Below are 20,359 nucleotides of genomic sequence, written 5' to 3'. Positions count from 1 at the left end.
TCGTGATGCAACATCCACTTGTTACTTGATGTTTGGTCTCACACGAAATGACCCTTTTTCGAAGTTTTTCAAGAACCTCTCGGTAAAAGTGTCTTCGAAACTTCGAAAAAGGGTCATTCGTGTGACACCAAACATCAAGAACAAGTGGGTGTGTGGGGGACCGCCTGAATATTATTTTGATTAAGAGACGAAAATTACGGCCATAAGGGGTTTCTGTGGCATTACAGGTGGCCGTTACCTGCGCTGCCCCGAGGAGTTTTCCTCCTTGTATTCTTTCCATGCACACGGAGCTTCACATTTTTCTGGCCTGCATTTGTTACCAAATCGGAAATGGTAATAACAAAATCGTCCAGTTTTGTTATATTTGGGTCTGCTTTTAGAGCGGTCTCGAGATTTTGAACGAGCGTCACGCCTATCGTGTGGACGCCCTCTGGAAAATTTTTGTTCCATCTCCTCAATCCTGGTAAGGAGGTCTTGAAGAGTTAATGTGGAAGGAGCTCTATGAGAAGTTACTGCAGAAACCGAATCATGTTTAGGTTTAAAACACTTATTAGTTTCGATCAGTTCGACCGATTTTTGCTCCCACAATTTATCTGCTAGGGTGCACATTTTGTCTATATCATCGTCTACGATTGTGACCATATCTCTCATGGTCGAGGGTAGTTTATCAAGCCACAGAGTTTGCATGAAACGATCCGCGACATCAGCTTCGGCCATTGATTTCATTTTTCGCCATAACTGGCTTGGCTTCATCTCTCCAAGTTCCAGCTCCCGCAATCGACGCATTTGCCGGACTTCGCCCTCTTTATATATTGCTATAAGTCGTTTTTTAGCCAGGGAATATTTTCTGGCTTCGTCCATAGTTACCAAATCCCATATGTTTTCAACTACATTTCTTTCCAGTTGGGAAAGTAGGTAGTCAAACTTGGTCAATTCTTGTGTAATTTCAGCTTGGCGGAATTGTGCTTCGATCTGGCCAAACCAAATATCTGGTTTTTCAAACCAGAATGGTGGTAATTTTACGGCAATCTTATCGACACATGCAGGGGGTTCTGTTTCTGATTTGAATTCTGGCATTGACGTTGCGCCATCCAGTTTTTGTTTTTCTCCTCCAGTCATGGTTTTAAGATTGTAAAATATAATAAAAACCGGAATAATAATAAAAATAATTTACCTTAATAAAACAAGAAATGTCCTTAACACAGAAAACAAACTTAATTTATAGAAAAAAATAGTATTTACATAGTTTTTTTTTTAAATACTTCACATATAATGTTTATTATTTTTTTTTTTTTACTTAAAAGATATAGTTTATTATTTTATTTTATTATTTTTATATTTTTTATTAGGTCCAATCCGGGGTCACTAATTGTGCCGTTATATCACGTCGGGGTCACCAATTGTGGGTTTACTATTATTTACAACCAATTCGAATCACAAAAAAAATACAGAACACCACAAAAACTCTTTATTTTTATATTTTATTACAACTAGCAACGTGGTACTTGAATCACATATATACATTGTTTCATACCGCCTAGCCGACTAGAAGGTTACATTTTTTAATCAAAATAATATTCAGGCGGTCCCCCACAGGTGTATCCTAAGTATTACTAATACTTGTAAGAATGTATTTTGTTTCCATTTAATTCTCTCTTTGTGCTAGAAATATGTCTAAACAATAAATATAATTATATAATTATGAATTATATTAAATATGAATAAATTATAATTTTCATTACTTTTGGTATCAGCATTTGTAGAGAGAATTTGTCTGATTTGTTAGGTTAACTTAGCAAGTTAATACAATTTAAAATTCACTTATTCTTAATTTTGATATTTTGTGCTGTCTTGTTCTGTTCTTCTTATACCTGCTTTTGTTTTGTATTGTTTATACACATGAAATGTGCTTCACTATTCTTTATTTCTATATTCACTATTATTTGTATGATTGTATTTTGTACTCATTTATGTATCCAACTCTTTTTGTACGGGCTAGAAGCCCCAAAAAAGATAAGAATAAATATTATATATTATTATTATTATTATAAATCATTAAAAAATAGTAATAAAAATAAAGTAAAATAAAATAAAAAAAAGTCTATTGTTTCAGGCAGGCTTCACTGCAATGAGAACAAAGCTCACCAAATTTTTTTTCCATATATTTTAGGGAGGTTTCCACTCCTAACCATTATTCCAAAGTAGCAAACAGAGGCCTCTGTTAGTGACCAAAAACCAACTAATATTTGTTTTACCACCCTAGCGACGCACAAAGTGAATACACCATTATACATTAAAATAATTCAGGTTGGATGACAAAACAGTACTTTAGATTAAATTTACTACAAGCTCTTTGATGTTACCATTGTAAAATATATTATTGTTAATAAGCTTAAGCCCTGAAGATGACCGTAAGTCTCTAGGCCGTAAGCTTGCCAAAAATAAAAAATAATTACCAATTTCTTGTTGCAATTAGCTTTCTTCATTTTAGCACATTAATGAATCTGTATTTTCCAATAACATTTTTATCAATCCCTTAGGTTTAATGACGCTCTGGACTCAGTTGAATCCGGGTCGCTAACGAGGCTGAGAATGGTTCAACTCCGCATTGCCAATGCTCGAACTTGATCAGTTATTGCCAATGAGGAGTTATATTGACTCCATAATTTATTTTTATCCTTTTTTTTTAACATTGATTTCAATTTTAATAATAAAATTTGCATTAAAGGATGAGAAAGAACAGAGGAATTAAGAACTAAAAACCGAAATTTTGTCCACAAATCGGGCTTTAACATTTCACGCAGAAGGAATTAACTTCAACTTAGGATCGCAGTAATTTCAGTATTTTCTAGAACCCTGACTGGACTGCCTTCTGGTCAGGGACTTTTTCATTTTTTTGTAAATTACATTCACTATTTTTTCAATTACTGTGCGCTGTTGGCACGAATCGGAAATTACCCAATTCGCTGCAAGTATTTGCTGCAATTCGGACAGAAAATCAATTCTAGAAAGAGGCTTTTGTGTGTCTTGATACTTTCTATGAAAATTATGTAAATTTATTACATAAGCATTTAGGCAATAAATGATGATCATATTAAAAAAGAAACACAATGACTACCTTCAAGCTTTTTACGATTAGCACTCAAATTTCGATTCACTGAATCATTTTGTAAAGATAAGTGTAGCAACCCAGTTTATTGAGCTTCCCTTTGTACGATACCGCTGTAACATTTAGCTCAAAAAAGAATGAATGAATCTTGCTTTCGATTCTCATAATCTATGGAAATATAAATTTTATTGGCACTCAATAATATCAAGAGGAAAATCTCAGAATTCTTCGCGAGGAAGGCAGCAGAGGGTTTGAAGTAGAAGTAAATTTCCCTGTAAGGGCAGACCAAATTGGTAATCTGTAGTCAAGTTAATAACAGAAAATATACTTATATTACCAATCAGGAGTCGAAATGACTCCGAAATATTCGCGTGTAATGCCAATCTGGAGTCAAAATGACTCCTATGATTCAAGTAAACTAATCCGCAAAAAGGAAACTAAGAATTCCACGGTCTTCAGCTCGTGTCTATCGAATGGTGAGAGAGTGGGGCTATCATATCTAAGAGCATTTCGGGATAGCTATGAGATGTAGGTAAACAGAGACCATTCCTATTTGACTCTGGATTGGCAATGCAGTGTTAAATGTGGCCAGAAGTGAAGTGAATTTTAGGATGAAAGATGTTAAGGTTAAATAACTGTAGTCCTTTTAGCCAGGGATTAAATTAAAGTTAGCATTGCGAGCCATTTTGTAGCGCGCTCTGATGAGTTATTTTATTTTTTTTAATGCGAACTCTTTAAAAAAGGGGGGTAAAAATATTTTTTTTTTGGCGGGTGCGCGCGAGACATTATACGTTGGGGGCACCCTCCGGTACTCTTGCCCTAATCTCACATAGTTCTTACCACTTAAATTCTATCTTTAAACTTAATTAAAATGCTAATTTTTTGGTGAAAGTGTACGAGGCGAGCACAATCCCATTACCTAGTGTGTGTCGATGGCTGCGGTGTGCTTCTAGTTCTGCTCGTTCCACCTGGCTCTGACCATCATTTCAATAACAGAGGAACACGTTAATTTAGGCATAAAAAGCTCCTGGCTCTGTAAAAACTCTTTCTCAAGTCTTCTCTGCTAGGTGCTAAAAAAAAAAAAAAAATTAATAATAATAATCTGGTGGGCACTCACACGACTATTTGCATTAAACTTGCATTAAAATTGGATTACTTCAATATTCATGTTCATAATAATCAGGAGCGTAGAGTGGTTATTTCATCTGTGTAGCCTGTAGTCGGAGTGGACCTTCAATTTGATACCAATATAAAACCAAAAAAGAAGAAATTAAATGCCCTGTTTTTTTAAAAGTCGGCTATACCCAATATTAGGTCTACATCATATAGACCTACATCATCTCTTCATAGATATTAAGCAGACATACGACTCTGTCGATTGAAATGAACTAGAGTAGGGATGGCGAACCTTTATGAGTCGTGGGTCAAATTTTGTTCATTTTTTTTTAGTACTAGCTCTTGGGTCACTAATGCCCATTTGCGCTAGAGTTAAGTTTAAAAATTTTAAACTGAATATTTTCAAAACTAAACATCTTTAAAATTCAGTTGGCTTAACGGGTGAAACGGGACGAAACAAGTGGCTATGGAAGTCTCTTTTTATCAAACATAACTGAACAAAACCTTACAAAAGTGTGTTTTATCTGAAGAAAAATCTAAATATGGTTATTTGCTTTGGGTTGTCGATTTTTTTTTAACAAACAAAATATGAGTAAAATTATACATTTTATTTGATAATTTGTAAACACTTTTGCTTTATTTCAAATACTACAAAAGCATTTGTCTTCATTTGCGTTTTAGAACTGTAATGATAATGATCAAACTAAAGGTTATAGATACCATTTAAATTGCTTTTGTGTCAATGCGTGATTGAAAAAAATATAGATAGAATATAAATTATCCACACAATTAGAAAATCTAAATCAAATCGCGAAAACAAACAAATGGTTGCCTAGCAATTGTGGGTCAGTGAAAAAGCTAGCGCGGATAGTGTCTGACCCGCGGGTCATAGGTTCGCCATCACTGAACTAGTGAAAGTTCTGGTTAATCTAGGTATTCCTAAAAAGTTAAAATCCTTCGAAGGATTTTCGGTCCTGTGAAGGAGGGAGATGTGTGGAGAAGAAGACTAAATAGGGAACTATATCAACTGTTCGCTGTGGTGGATGTGGTACGTGTGATAAGGTTGGGAAGACTGAGCTTGGCGGGGCATGTTGCGAGAATGGATGGCGCATCGATTCCCAGAAGATTGCTCGAGATGGAGATAGATGGAAAGAGAGGAGTAGGCAGACCAAAGTTGAGATGGGAGGATGGAAGTCATCAGTGACGCAAGAAACCTGCTAAAGGTGAGAAATTGGAAAGCGGCTGCAAATGACCGGGAACTATGGAATGGACTCATTGGGGAGGCTAGGACCCACCAAGGGTTGTAACGCCAACTAGATAGATTCGTAAAAAGTTAGCACGACTCATAAGGATGACGCTAAATAATAGTAAATGCAAAGTGAAGATACAAGGAAGGCTGTCTGAAAAGTTTGCCGTTGATAGTGGCCTAAGACAAGAAGATCCACTGTCGACCTATTCTTTTCAATCTTGTTTTGGTAAGACTGCGGTAAGAGCCATTCGTACCAATCCCGAATGGTACGATTCTAAATGGATTGACACAATATTTAGCCTATGCGGATGATGTTGTGATCACAGCAAGGAGTAAAGCCGTCACTAGCAGGATCCTTTCAGGAATTTGAAACAGCAGCCAAAAAACTGGGATTTCGAAAAATTAATTCCGAAAAAACCTTGTACATGAAGTCGTTTAGATCCCCATTAAATAGGGAGAATATCCAACTGGGAGATTATTCCTTTAGAGTAGCAACTCAGTTCAAATATTTGGGGACCATTTTGACTGAAAAAAATGAAATCGAAGAAGATATAAAGGCTAGGATTGCTGCAGGATGTTATTTCTCCCAACGGAAAACCATCTTGTCCAAAATGATGTCACGAAGAGCAAAATTGCTAGTTTACAAGACCATTATCCGACCGGTAGTTACCTATGGCTGTGAAGCATGGGTATTGGATAATGGGCGTCTTCTAAATATTTGGGAAAGAAAGATTTTAAGAAGGATATTTGGTCCCGTAAAGGTAAATAATATTTGGAAGATCAAAACTAACAATGAGTTTCGTGACTTATATGGCGAACCAGATCTGGTTTGTTTCATTAAAGCCGCCAGATTAAGATGGTTAGGGCACGTAGAAAGGATGCCCGAAACAAGAATTCCAAAAAAATTTTTGTATGGAAATCTAGAGGGCAGAAGAAAAAGAGCACGTCCTCACTTGAGATGGCTGGACGATGTCGAAACCAACATCAGAAGGCTGGGAGTCAGAAGATGGAGACTCCGTGCTTTGGATAGGGACGAGTGGAATGCTGTGCTGAAAGTGGCCAAGGTCTCTACAGGACCGTAGCGCCCTATAGTAAGTAAGTATACCCAATTTGATGTCGTGGACGGAGGCGACTAGCAAACATACTTTACTATAAAAATTTCTCATATTAAACATTAAAATAAAATCCAAGGCCTAGGAGTCCGGGAATCGAACCCAGTACACCACAATACTTATTTAGTACTTTGCGGGCCTACGCCTTTAACCGCTCGGCTATCGTGGCGTCCAACTTATGCACAAAATATAGGCAATTTTATTCATTTATTGCTCCATTATTTTTAGTAACTGATTCCTAGTTTCAATAGGATGAAAAAATAACTACCAATTTCAGTCATTATAAACTTTATTATGCTGAGCTTTCGACCTAGGGACTAGGTCATCTTCAGGGCTGTGGAACATATTTACAGTGTATTAACAATAATTATATTACAATGAATATGTATAATGTAACGAAAATTTACAAAAATATTTACTTAATTTACAATATACTGTTTTTATATCATTAGAGGGTTGGTGTGTCTTCTGTCTTGTCTGTTCCACGAAAACTTGTATTTTTATAGGATTGTAATAGTGTTGTTATTACAGCACTACTTGAGCATAATACGTCATTTTAAAATGAAATTGGGAGCATTTCAGTTCTAGTGTGCCGTTTACTGTTTTGGTATCTGACTACTGTGCCATGACCAGAAAAAGGTTGGGAAGTACTTGCGTAAAAGAATTATTAAAATAGAACTAAACACAATCGTCAAACTATATCAGATTATTGTAGTTGATTGTAGTAAAATTAATTTACAACATTAATTGAACGATTAGAGGTATATGTTAATACAAAACTATTATCTGTACGATTACAAACTATTAGGTTACGGAAGAATGGCGTGTTTAAAGCGGTCTCTTGGGCGTTATATCTAGCACTGAGATCAATAGCGCAAATAGAGTTTCTTAGGAGCACTTCGTCTTATACTGGCACCATTGTAAGTTGGACAAGCTTGCAACGTACACCCACTTACTATAAGGGTTACTCGGCGAAGACTTCCTGTGTATATTACTGTGCATCATTGAATCATTTTAACCATTTCTGAGACTGTCCTTTTTAAAGTGGTGAAGGGAATATCTCGAAAATGGACAAAATTTGAAACTTCACCCAAAAATAAAAACTTTTGTACGATGTGAAGCCAGTACTAAAACGGAAAAATAACGTTTGAGTTTACACAAAACGCAAGACCTTGTTAGCAAGGCCATCTGAAGGCCATCTATGTATGCTGTAAGTGTAATTCATCTGGTCCTATCAATAATTGAGGCCCTCTGAAAAGACAATGAATAACTTAACATAACTGAGAATCTTGCAACGTTTATAACTGCAGATTTTTTTTTTTTTTTTTGCATCTCCAAAATATTATCATATCATAAATATCAGCATTTGATACCCCCAAGAGAAGCCCGAAATGGACACAGACAAATCCAATGTCTAAACAGTTTGAAATAAATTTTCTAATGCTTTAAAAGACTTTGTTGATTGCAATAAATTTACGAAAACAAAGCAGTATACGAACCTCTAGGTGCCTAATATTCGAATGCGAAAAACCTCATTATTATAAGCCTATCAGAACGATTTACAATATTTGTAATAATTAATATCAACCACTACTTCTTTCATCGTCACTTTATATTTTTGATTGGATTGTTCCTTTTGATTTTTTTTTCATTAGTTAATACGAGGTCTGTAAATTAAGTAATGAGACTGATTTTTTAAAAAAATTTTATTCAAAAAGAATTACCATTCTATATTGTCACCTTCAAAATAACTTCCTTCTGAAGTCACACAGCGCTGGAGACGTTTCTTCCACTCCTCATAGCGGAATCGTCCACAAAGAGTTTCTAACTCAAGGTCAAACGGTCAATCAACACTTTTACCGAGAGGTTCTTGAAAAACTTCGAAAAAGGTTCATTCGTGTGAGACCAAACATCAAGTAACAAGTGGATGTTGCATCACGATAATGCTCCTTGTCACATAGCAATTTCAATAAACGAGTTTTTTTTGGCCAGTAAAAAACATTCCTGTGGGCTCCTCAGATTCCTTATTCGCCTGACTTGAGTCCTTGTGACTTTTTTCTCTTCCCGAAGTTGAAAAATCACCTCAAGGGAACTCATTTTGGGAGAGTCGAAAACATTCAAACGACCAGCTGAAGGCTATTCCAGTATCGGGAGTTCGAGCACTGCTATGAGGAGTGGAAGAAACGTCTCCAGCGCTGTGTGGCTTCAGAAGGAAGTTATTTTGAAGGTGACAATATAGAATTGTAATTCTTTTTGAATAATTTTTTTTAAAAAAATCAGTCTCATTACTTAATTTACAGACATCGTACATTTTATATTAAAAAACTTCTTCAGTGCAACTATTGTTTCAAGAAAAAAAAAAAAAAAAAATTATAGCTCAGAACTTGAATATTTTTAGATTACCCTACCGCCAAATCCTAGAAAAAGAATATTTTCTATTATTGAAGAAGTTGAAGTATTACTAAAACTTATAGAAGAATTTACATGTCCCTTTTTAACGTTGTGATTGTATACATGGATATGAAAAACTAATTATTAGAAGTAGTCAAGTCCTTGAAAAATAGATTTTTTTAAATTATTTGAATTTTTACTTTTTGGTTGAAAACACAGTTAAACTCTTCAATTTTTGCGCTATTTAAATTCAATATACAGTCGAGCCTCCCATAAAGGACCCTCTCACTAGCGACCACCTCCATTTACGGACAGTTATTGGATTTCCCCGTTTTACTCCTATACACTTTCTATATAAAAGAACCTCTGGTCTAACGGTCACTCTACACAGCGACCGCGGGCCATTGATTGTGAGGAACGGATTTCTATGTTTCACCTCCCACCAACGACCACCTTATTCTTAAAAGTTCGTTTGACGCGGTGATAAAAAGTAATTATCCTCTCTCAAGTTTTTGCTTTTTTTTCTGGTTTTTCCTAAAGTTTCCTATATACGAGGGTCGTTTGAAAAGTCCGTGCAAAGTCAGAGAGATAGCACCACTGGCGCGTATCGAGGTTATGTTTAGTTAGTAGCATCTCTTGGAAGAACACACACCAAGTTTCAGCCAGATCGGTCTATTTCTTTGTGTTTGGCATTCGTTTGAATCGAGGAAGTCGAGTGATTTTCAAAAAATGGACGAAAAAGAATTTCGTGTGTTGATTAAACACTACTTTATGAAAGGCAAAACGCCTCGGGAGACTAAAGAGAAGCTAGATAAACATTATGGTGACTCTGCACCTTCGATTAGAACAGTTTATAAGTGGTTTCAAAATTTTCGGAGTGGCCATATGGGCACAAGTGACGCTGAACGTTCTGGACGCCCTGTTGAGGTTACTAATCCAGAAATCATTGATAAAATCAATGATATGGTGATGGATGACAGAAGAGTGAAGGTGCGTGAGATTGCTAGTGCTGTGGGCATCTCGAATGAACGGGTACATAATATTTTGCATCAACATTTGGACATGACAAAGCTATCCGCAAGATGGGTGCCGCGATTGCTCACGCTTGACCAAAAACGAAATCGTGTGAAGTGTTGCAAGGACGGTTTACAGCTGTTCCAGAAGAATCCGCAGGACTTTAAGCGTCGTTTCGTCACTGTGGATGAAACATGGATACATCACTACACTCCTGAGACCAAAGAACAATCTAAACATTGGTTTACCAAGGGGGAATCTGCGCCAAAAAAGGCGAAGACCGTTCCTTCGGCCGAAAAGATTATGGCGACTGTCTTTTGGGATTCGCAAGGAATAATCCTCATCGACTATCTGGAAAAGGGTAAAACTATTACAGGTGCATATTATTCATAGTTATTGGACCGTTTGAAAACCGAGCTGCAAGAAAAACGCCCACGATTGGCCCACAAAAAAGTCCTTTTCCATCACGACAACGCACCAGCTCACACCACAGCAGTTGTGGTCGCAAAATTAATGGAAATAGGGTTCCAACTCGTTTCACATTTCCCCTATTCTCCAGACTTGGCTCCCTCGGACTACTATTTGTTCCCCAATATGGCTGGCGGGAAAAAGATTTTATTCAAACGAGGAGGTGATTGCAGAAACGAATGGCTATTTTTCAGACTTGGACAAATCCTATTATTCGGAAGGGATGAACAAACTAGAGCAGCGTTGGACGAAGTGTATAAGCCTAAAAGGAGACTATGTTGAAAAATAAAAAATGTTTACCCCAAAAAATTAAGTAGTTTTTATTTTTGCACAGACTTTTCAAACGACCCTCGTAAGCTCATACATCTTGTACCATTTTAATCATTTTTCAATATTACTTTGGACGAACAATATTATTTTTTCCGATATGTCTCCCAAACGAAAGTGGTTAACTCTAGAAGAGAAAATAAATGTGTTGGAAGTTTTTGCAAAAACCAAATCTAGCCATCGTCAACTTGCCGAAAGGTTTGTTCTATTTTTTTTTTTTTTTTTCTAAGAAATTCAATTATTCTGTGAGTTTGCATAATTTCTAACAAAGAAGTTAATTATGTAAAAATTAGGTTTGTAGTTGGAAAAACGCAGATTACCAATATTTTGAAGGACCGAGATGGAATTCTACGCGTTGAAAAACCAAAACGGCTTGCAAAACAAAATTAGTGATTATTTTTACGATGTTGAGGAGTGATACAGTAAAAGTGCGTCTGTCCATTAAGTTTAGCAAAAATTTAACGTTCATAAAGTAATGAAAAAAGTTAAATGTGGATAAAAAATGCTATGTAAATTTATATTGCTATTTGTATTTATGATTTTTTTGATGATAATTATCAGAGAAATGTTTTAAATAAAATATTATTTTTTAGTATGATGATAATTTTACCATAAATTATTATTGCTATAAATAAATGTGATGATTATTATAGAAATTATTAAATAAGTCAATAATATGTAGTTTTTTTCGTTAATTTTCTTGGATAATTAAGAAAAATTGGATGCATATCATATAGCTAAATAATTATGCAATTATGCACGTTTTTAAATCTATTAGATGTTTGGGAAAAAACCCCATATTTTTTCATTATGAAACTTGCCTACCTCCTTCTAACGACCACCTCCAAACAGCGGCCACTTTGCTTTCCCCCGCCAGTGACCGTTATTGAGAGGTTCGACTGTATTGAACTTGTGAAATATTCTGTTACAAATTAGTACACAAAATTAAATATTAATTTTTCTTTATTTTAATCTTTTTATTGATTTATCAAAAACCTTTTTTTTTTGTTTAAAAAAATAAAATAATAAATAATAATAGTTCAGTAATAATAATAAATAAGATACATAAAATGAAATGGTTCGCAACTCTGATAGCGTAATGGTATCTTCTTGGAAAGTTGGCTGTAAAAAGCCATAATATTTTGCAACAAAGTATGCAGACGAAGAATATGGGGTATCTGGCACCCCTAGTTTGCTTTAAGTATGTGTGCATGGTCATCATGACTCAAGAATGGATTATCATGGAATGTAATTATAATTAATTTATAACTGAAATTGGCAATGAAATTCGCCCGGGTCGCCCTTCCAAGTCCAAAGCTGATGAAAATATCGATTATAATTAATCCAACAATACTACCGTGAGGTGCTTGCTCAACTCCGTGAAAAGAGTAAGGAAAAAAACGCCCCGATTTGTTGGAAGAATAAGTCGCGGGGTTCTCCATCAAGACAACGGCGCCGGCTCACACTGCATATTGTCTGTCAAGACGTTTCTAGCCAAGTACAGACATCCCAGTCTTAGGCCAACCGCCCTTATTCTCGTGACTTGGCCCCATGTGACTTTAGATCTGTTCCCCCAAAGTCAAATCTGCATTAAGGCTGGAAACATAGTGGAGCGGCGGGCAAAGCGGCGATGATAGCGAAGAGCAAAGCGGCGAAATCAAACATAAGTAAACATATGGGACCGCGCATAGTGGCGAGCAAAGCGAAGATAGAGCAACGCTATCTCTAGAGAGTAGAGCGAAGCGTTATGACATGTTTGATTTCTTCGCTCTCATCGCGCTCAATTTGTAAAGGTTATTTTTCAAAGGTTACGGATATTGATACATTTATGGTTTAGTTTGTTTAAAGAAACCTCTGTGGGGCCATAGTATTTGTGAAGCTACAATAGTTTTTAATAATTAATAGTTTAAATTAATTAACAATTAGTAGTTAATGGAGAATTCAGGTAATTTTTGCTACATTTAATTTGGTTCTCAATCCCTTAATGCTAACTTTCATCTAAATACTAGGCAAAATTAAATTACATTTTCACGTCCTACTACTTCTGATCAGGACGAATTCTCCAATCCTTCTTCTGTAGCGTCGTACTACTCCAGTTTTTCAGATGAACAACATTAATTTACGACAAATCATGGTGTAGTGATTTAATAAAATTATTGTGTTTTTTTAATTGACTAATTTCTTTTTATCTGCATTCATTTCTATTTTATTTTTATTTATTTTGATTTTCTTATCTTAAAGTAACTTCTAGGATTAATGGGGTTACACAGATTTGTATTTAGTAAATAACCTACATAGTTAATTTTTCTATATTGTGCCTAACTCATGTTATGAGCTGTATTACTCAAAAACAATAAAATTTGATTTTGATTAATGGGGTTACACTGGGCTAGTATGTAATCAAATGTTGATATAGACATTCGAAAATACGCATGAAACTTGCCAGGATGCTCCCGAAGTTGTTGGTACAAGTGATGAAATTCACCAAGTTCATTTCTTAGACTTATTTATGTCATGTACACTGCAGCTCCTACTACTAAGCTGCTGCAAATACCAAAGTTTCAACGAAGAATTTTCATATAAAAATAGTTCCTCCATCTTGTTTCGTCGAAAGGAGAAACGCGTCTAAACTCGTCACTATGTGCATGCGAATCTTTGCTCGCTGCTCGTCGCTCTCTTTGATTTGAAGCAGCTATCATCGCCGCTTTGCTCGCCGCGCCACTATGTTTCCAGCCTAAGAGGAACTCGGATTTCAGTCCGTTGAAGCTGTGAAAGAAAAAGCGGCACGCGTCATGCAGGAGCTCACAGAAAAAGACTTCCAGCACTGTTTCGAACAATGGTAAATTCGCATGGAGCGTTGTAGGGATAGTGGAGGGGTGTATATTGAAGGTGATAATAACTAAATATGTATAAATTTATAATAAAATGTTTTACAGCAATAGTCTCGTTATTTAATAGCCACACCTCGTAAGGTAGATTCTCCTTTTCAACTGCATTTTTTTTTGCAGCAACATAAATTCAATAGATTATAAACAAAAGACCAATTTATAAAAACAAATTTTTCGGATTCAAGGGATTTTGAAACGGATATTTTCTTCGAAAACTCAAAATAGAAAATTAGCACGACTATAATAGTTTCTTTTACTTACTAGAGTAAGTGAAAGTCACTGTAATAAGTGTAGGAAGTATTGCAAATAGTAAAGAGAATTCTAGCAAGGTTAATACATGAAGAAACAAAGTCTGCGTTCGATACTCTCTCTTGGCGAACTAACTTTTGCAATATTAAATAGAGTAAATTGTTTAAAGGCAAAGTAAGTTCAGCAACCACATTAAATATGTTGTCAGGAGTTGGGAACTTGCACTGCCCTCTGCTTGAATAGAGCAAGTCCGGGGCCAGTTGCTCTTCTATCCGTTGGAGTTCGGACAGTCCGGCTCTAACATTGCTGCCTCACTCAGTTAGATTGTCAAGATATCACCAGAGATGCACGCTTTGAAGCCTCCGCTGTTAATGAAAACAAAAACAAATCTTCTCATTCTTTAAATTTTGAATAATATTTCCATTTTTGCAAATTTCAAACAGTTTATAAAAGTGGCCGATGGTTATAGACTGGGAGGCAAAAAAAGTGGCCACCCTTAAAAAATGTATTTAACCATTCGCTATTGCCAAAATAAAATATTTTTAGCATGTATTATTGATAAACGTATGGTAGCTTAAAGAAATGATAAAGAAATTCAAAATAGGGAAATAAAGTAATATGGAAAAATAACACAAACAAATCACTAGTACCGTTTGATTTGTAAACTTTGATCTCTATTCCTTAAAATTCCCTGTGATATTTCTTATTTAACTTCTTTTGATCAGTCCAGATTCAATTTTATTCATTTCAACATTAAAACATTTAAAATTTCATTTAAAAAAAAATGGTTTTAAGTGTTACTTTTGCGGCCAGAATAATTGCGTTGTTTGAAGACTGAAGAAGAAGCCAAGCATATGTTTCGAGAGCACTCAATATTCCAAGAACTACTGTTTTAGGAGGACCTTCTATCGTTACCAAGAAATCGGAAGTTGCTCAAGAAGACCCTGGCTCTGGGCGAAGAAGATTTTGACTACTTATAGGGATAAGTAATCGTCATTCTACTGCTATAGTGGCAACGCATCAACTGCATCACTAAGGCGAAGACTTACTGAGGCTGGTTTTATACCAAGAAGGCCCGCGCATGGACCAGAATTGCAACCAAGGCATCAGACAGCTCCACTTCATTTTGCTAGATTGTATTGTACGGTATATGGCTGCAACCTTTTCACAAAAGAAGGAGCTAAGGTGGAGGAGGAGTCATGGTTTGGGCCGGTATTTAATTTGGAAGCTCGGACTGAATTAATTTTTACAGAAGTGGTTCTCTATCAGCTGCTGACTACATAGAGGACATTCTTTCGGAGGCTGTTGTCCACATTCGTACCAAAAGTAGGCGAGGATTTCCCGTTTAAGCACGATAATGCACGGCCACATACAGCGAAGATTGTTTCCCGCTACCTGGAACACGCTTCAATCCGATGTTTAGGAGAGGCCAGCATGTAGGTCCAGATCTAAATCTAAGGGATGCGTTGTCAAGACGAATTAATACATTGCCGTCCGCACGAGTTGCAACTGAATATTAGTTGAATCACTGTCTGAATCTTCTAAATTACTCTCTGAATCGCTTGAAATAATTCTACGTGTAGATCTATTTCCTGGTTTGATAATGTCCCCATCATGGATATCAAAATTGTCTTCTGAACATTCTGATGCCAGTATCAAGATGAAATTCATTAAAAGCATCTTCAATTTCCTGGGACATTTTTATTTAGGTCTTTTATTATACATAGTGATCCATTTTGAAACGCACCAATCGCTAATAACGTTTTAGGGGAGCGGAATTTCGGAAAAACCCACGAAGTAAACTATACGTTTTTTTCGATCTAGTTTTCAAATTTGTCACCCTCGATGCTGTATCTTTATTTTTGGCGGAGTTACGGCTAAAAACTTGTTTGGAGTTTCATAAAGACCACTAGTTTTGACAATGATTATACAAACTACATAAAAAACTGTGAAAAATGACGTTAATTCCGTTTTGATATCCCTAATATTAGTCGAGATATTTAAGATCCAAGTTACAATTTTTTCTATTCGCGAACGGTTTTTTATATTAATTTTCCACCAGAAATACACGTTTTGGGAGGTCCATTGACTGCAAAAAATGTTATTGGTGACGCAAAGTAAAAAAATAATAATAATTGAAGATGTTAAAACATGTAGTGTAATTGCCAGGGATGGGCGGATCTAGTGGTCTTGAGCGTGGCTTTATAAGTGGAAGATCCCCAGTTCGAATCCCGCGTATGACTAGACTTTATTTAAAACAGTATTATGATTATTTAAGTAATAAGAATGACTGCATTCGCTGGATTCGAACTGGGGATTCTCCCACTTACAAAGCCTCGCTCAAGACCACTAGACCAATACCCTGGCCAGACATTCTTACCTTAATCATAGGTCAAGAAATCTTGCACACTGGGTACATTATTCTGATGTGACGGTTGCTTTTATTTGATCATAAAACAAATTTATACTGATTAACCCACAACCATTACATTAAACTACATGTTTTAACATCTTCAATTATTATTATTTTTTTACTTTGCGTCACCAATAACATTTTTTGCAGTCAGAGGACCTCCCAAAACGTGTATTTCTGGTGGAAAATTAATACTGAAAACCGTTCGCGAATAGAAAAAATTGTAACTTTGATCTTAAATATCTCGACTAATATTAGGGATATCAAAACGGGATTAACGTCATTTTTCACATTTTTTTATTTAATTTTCATAATCATTGTCAAAACTAGTGGTCATTATAAAACCCCAAACAGTTTTTTAGCCGTAACTCCGCCAAAAATGAAGATACAGCTTCGGAAGTGAAAAAATTTGAAAACTAGACCGAAAAAAACATATAGTTTACTTCATAGTTTTTTTCGAAATTCCGCTTTCCTAAAACGTTATTAGCGATTGGTGCGTTTTAAATGGATCACCCTGTATATTACGAAGACATGGAGTTGTTATGCTGAATACAAAAATTGTAAGACTGGAATTGTAGATGACTATTCTACCAACTGTAATCCAATATGGCGTATATTTTTTGTGAAAATTTCATGAACCGTTTATCAGCATTATTTTTAGCAATATTTCTTTTTTTCTCATCTTCTAATTCTTTTAACTCTCTATTATTTAAAAAATATAGTGATAATATATAGCGATCAACGAAGAGAAGCGGGCATCAAAATATATAAGTACTTAATATACTTAAAACCATTGCATATTCAGTACTCCATTGCATTGCATTGTCAAACGGGGAGATTTCCCCGATCGGCAGTGCACTGACATTTTACAAAACGAAGAGATTTCCCCGAGTGGTTGGCAATGTGTTAAGGAGACATCCAACATTAGCGGATTCGCTTCAGGAGTTAAGGGTTGCACTAAACGGTAGAATACGAAAATATCTCTCAGGAAATTTTTCAAAATCCTATTAGGTCAATGCGCCATCGAATGCAAGCCCTAATAAACGCACCTTATTAATTGGAAAATTAACATTTTCTTAATTTCGAACTACTTAATAATTTTCATTTTTTTAATAATACCACTCGTTATTATTTACCATTAATATTCCTAAGTATGTTACAAGTGGCCTGCTATTTATTCTAAATGTATGAGGAGACGTTAATATCAAATTGATAGGAAATCGGTACACATACTGAAGGGTGGCCACTTTTTTTTTGCCTATCAGTGTATACCTAATAGATTGATTGCTTCTTGCTTCCAATCATTGTTGTCCCTGGTACGTTTTATTTATAAAAATAAAAATTTGGGGCTGCTGTTAGTCTATGAGTAGTTATGAGCATGGCTTTTGCAAGTGGGAGATTCCCAGTTTTTAGGATAAATGTTGATAGTAAACTATGTGCCCTCTTCCGCGACTCCTAATCGGTAGTTTGACGTGAAGCCCCGCCTGAAAAAAATAGGCGATCACTTTACTTCACTTTTATTTAAAAAAAAAAGAAGAGTCAAAATTCTTTTTAAATTCGGTTATCCTGACAGTTAAGTTTACTGGTTTGCTAAGAAAGTTGTTATCCTGTCACAGCTATATAGCAGAAATTGGCTTGGGGCCTGGGGGATCTTTGGGGAGAATGATAAAGTATGGACAGCTTTGACTAGCTGCAGGGGCTAAAGAAATTTTCCAAAAGCTGTATGGCTATAGAACTAAAAGGGGGCTGAACTCTGGAGTTAATTAAAGGAATAAGAGACTCTGCAGAAATAAGAGATAAGAGTGGGAACGCTTCTTGCGGTCATAAAAAACAGATGTTTGTAGAAGAGAGAGGCCAAGGACGTTAAACAAGCCAAAGCGCTTTTGATATAATCTCTATTTGGAGGAGGGCCGCCTTCCTGCAGCGTTCACACAGAGCCTAGCACCACTTCCGGCTCTGTCTCTCACTTTCCATTGAATTCCTCATTCCAGCTCCTTGTTTATTGAATCGCTCGTCCCTTCTTGCAATGCTAACCATGTAATTTGTTTATATACAGCTTTTGCCCAACTAATCTCCCATCCCTTGATATAGATTCTTGGTTCGTTCGCAGGCAACCACACTGTCTCACTGATCGCTTTAAATCTTCAAGAAATTGCCACATTTATAATTCTAACTTCCAAAACTTATAAAACCATACATCGCTTTCCCACAAGATGCACTGAATGACATCCATCTTCATTTTAATCCTAGTTTAAGATGTATCAGATCTTACTTTAGCCCTGCATTTATCCAGTACCTCAGAATTAGCCTTACAGCTCACCTGCTGATCACAGGACCGGCACTTTTATTAAACCCTTAACTTGGTATCCTCAAAATCTCAACTTCAACTGGTATATCGACGGGTCAGCTTTGACCCCGAAACTTTAAATGCACATTACTTTTTAAAAGGTCATTGATATAATTAAAGTCGATTTAGTTTTTCTTAGAAAAACTTATTTAGCAAAAGAAAATGATGAATATTTTTTTAAATTTGTTTCATAAGATTAAGAAAAACAAAAAAAAAGTTAAAAAATGCAAAAGTAAAAATTATCATGATGCGAGTATAACATACTTGTTTCGTTTTGGTACAAAACAAACCCAACGTTTTGTTGTCAGTAAAAACAAACAATGAAGTTCCGACGGTAGTTTTCTCTATTTTGGAATTATATAAGAGGGGTTTTCTTTTTTAATTTTTTTTCGTAATGTCCCCGAGTAAGACAAATTTAGCTTTCCTAGTTCATGGACCAGCTTAACTGGAACAGAACTAGTAATCAGCAATGATATTAAATATTATGTAACATTTACTATATAACATTTAATATTATAGAATAATATTAAAAAATAGAACAGAAAACAAACTCCAAAACATAAAAATAAAAACTATTAAGAAAAAAAGTTATAACGTAAATGGTATTGTCGGAGTCAAATTTGACCCAAAAGCTATATTTTATTTACTTGCACTGCCCGAAGAACGACTGATTTGTCTGGTCGATTGTTGGTTAGGATGAAAGAGGAGAATTCAGAGAAGGGGAGATGTTTATAGTTAATTCCTACAAAATGCCACACACAAAAGAAAAACGCGCGGGTCAAATTTGACCCGAAGATACCAGTTGAGGGTCAAGGGGCCCTTAAAGAAAATACACAGCAAAGAAATACCGACCTCCACACAAGTACGCTACCTAGGACTGTATTTAGACAGACGACTAACTTAGAACCCACTCACTAGACTGAAAAGACAAGAACTCAGTAGACGATACGGAAAACTACGAAGACTGCTAAGGTGGAAATCAACCTTGAATGTAGGGAATAAACTGACTTTATACAAGACACTACTAAAACCCATCTAGACCTGCGGAGCTGAGCTGTTTGGGGCTCTGCAAAACCATCCAACATCCAAAGAATCCCATCCTTAAGCTCCTTATTATGTGTCCAATTTAACCCTCCATACAGACCTCAATATCCCTTTTTGTCAATGACTTAATACATTCTCGGATTTCCATAATAGCCTGGTTAGGTTATATGTATGGTTATACATCCTAATCCCACAGCACAAGCCTTATCCACAACAACCCATCCCGACAGTCCTCCACGATGCCTGAAACGACGTTGGCCCCGCGGCCTTTTATCACAATCCTAACCTTCCTTACAACCTCCAGAAAGGTCCAGTATTGACTCCCCCCCCTCACAACATGCCACCTCGATTGTGACGCTGGATACACCAGGATGCAGCAATGAATCTGGGCTCAACTTGATATAGGCCACATTTACATATTGTAAATATGTACAGGTTATAAATAAATAAAACATTTTCGTAAAAATACTATAAAAACCTAAGAAACGTTTTTGCAATCGTGCAGATTATTAATTTGTAGGTAATACTGGAAATACTCGTTTTAAAATTCTCTCATTCCGAAAAAGTGATTTGTAGTAAAGTACGTTCGCTTGACGCCTCCGTCCACGACCCATAATTTGGTAGATGGGAAT

The 20,359-nt window shown here is 35.9% G+C and overlaps 1 protein-coding gene across 1 annotated transcript; it reads right to left on the bottom strand.

Moving 5' to 3' along the window:
• Positions 1-234: 234 nt before the first annotated feature.
• Positions 235-1,119, bottom strand: LOC141457571 (uncharacterized). Its single transcript, XM_074134739.1, has one exon. It carries the CDS (start codon positions 1,117-1,119, stop codon positions 235-237), a length of 885 nt encoding a protein of 294 aa, XP_073990840.1.
• Between the last annotated feature and the right edge of the window lie 19,240 nt (positions 1,120-20,359).

The sequence above is a fragment of the Rhodnius prolixus genome, unplaced genomic scaffold (genome assembly GCF_049639745.1).
Source record: "Rhodnius prolixus isolate KJV_2025 unplaced genomic scaffold, Rpr scaffold_28, whole genome shotgun sequence".
In the NCBI taxonomy this organism is placed as follows: Eukaryota; Metazoa; Arthropoda; class Insecta; order Hemiptera; family Reduviidae; genus Rhodnius; species Rhodnius prolixus.
Note: the sequence above shows the minus strand (reverse complement) of the source record. Positions and strands in the feature narration are given on the sequence as shown.

Bases quoted from the DNA above. Each gene is read 5' to 3' on its own strand.
- LOC141457571 (XM_074134739.1), bottom strand. From the start codon at position 1,119: ATGACTGGAGGAGAAAAACAAAAACTGGATGGCGCAACGTCAATGCCA.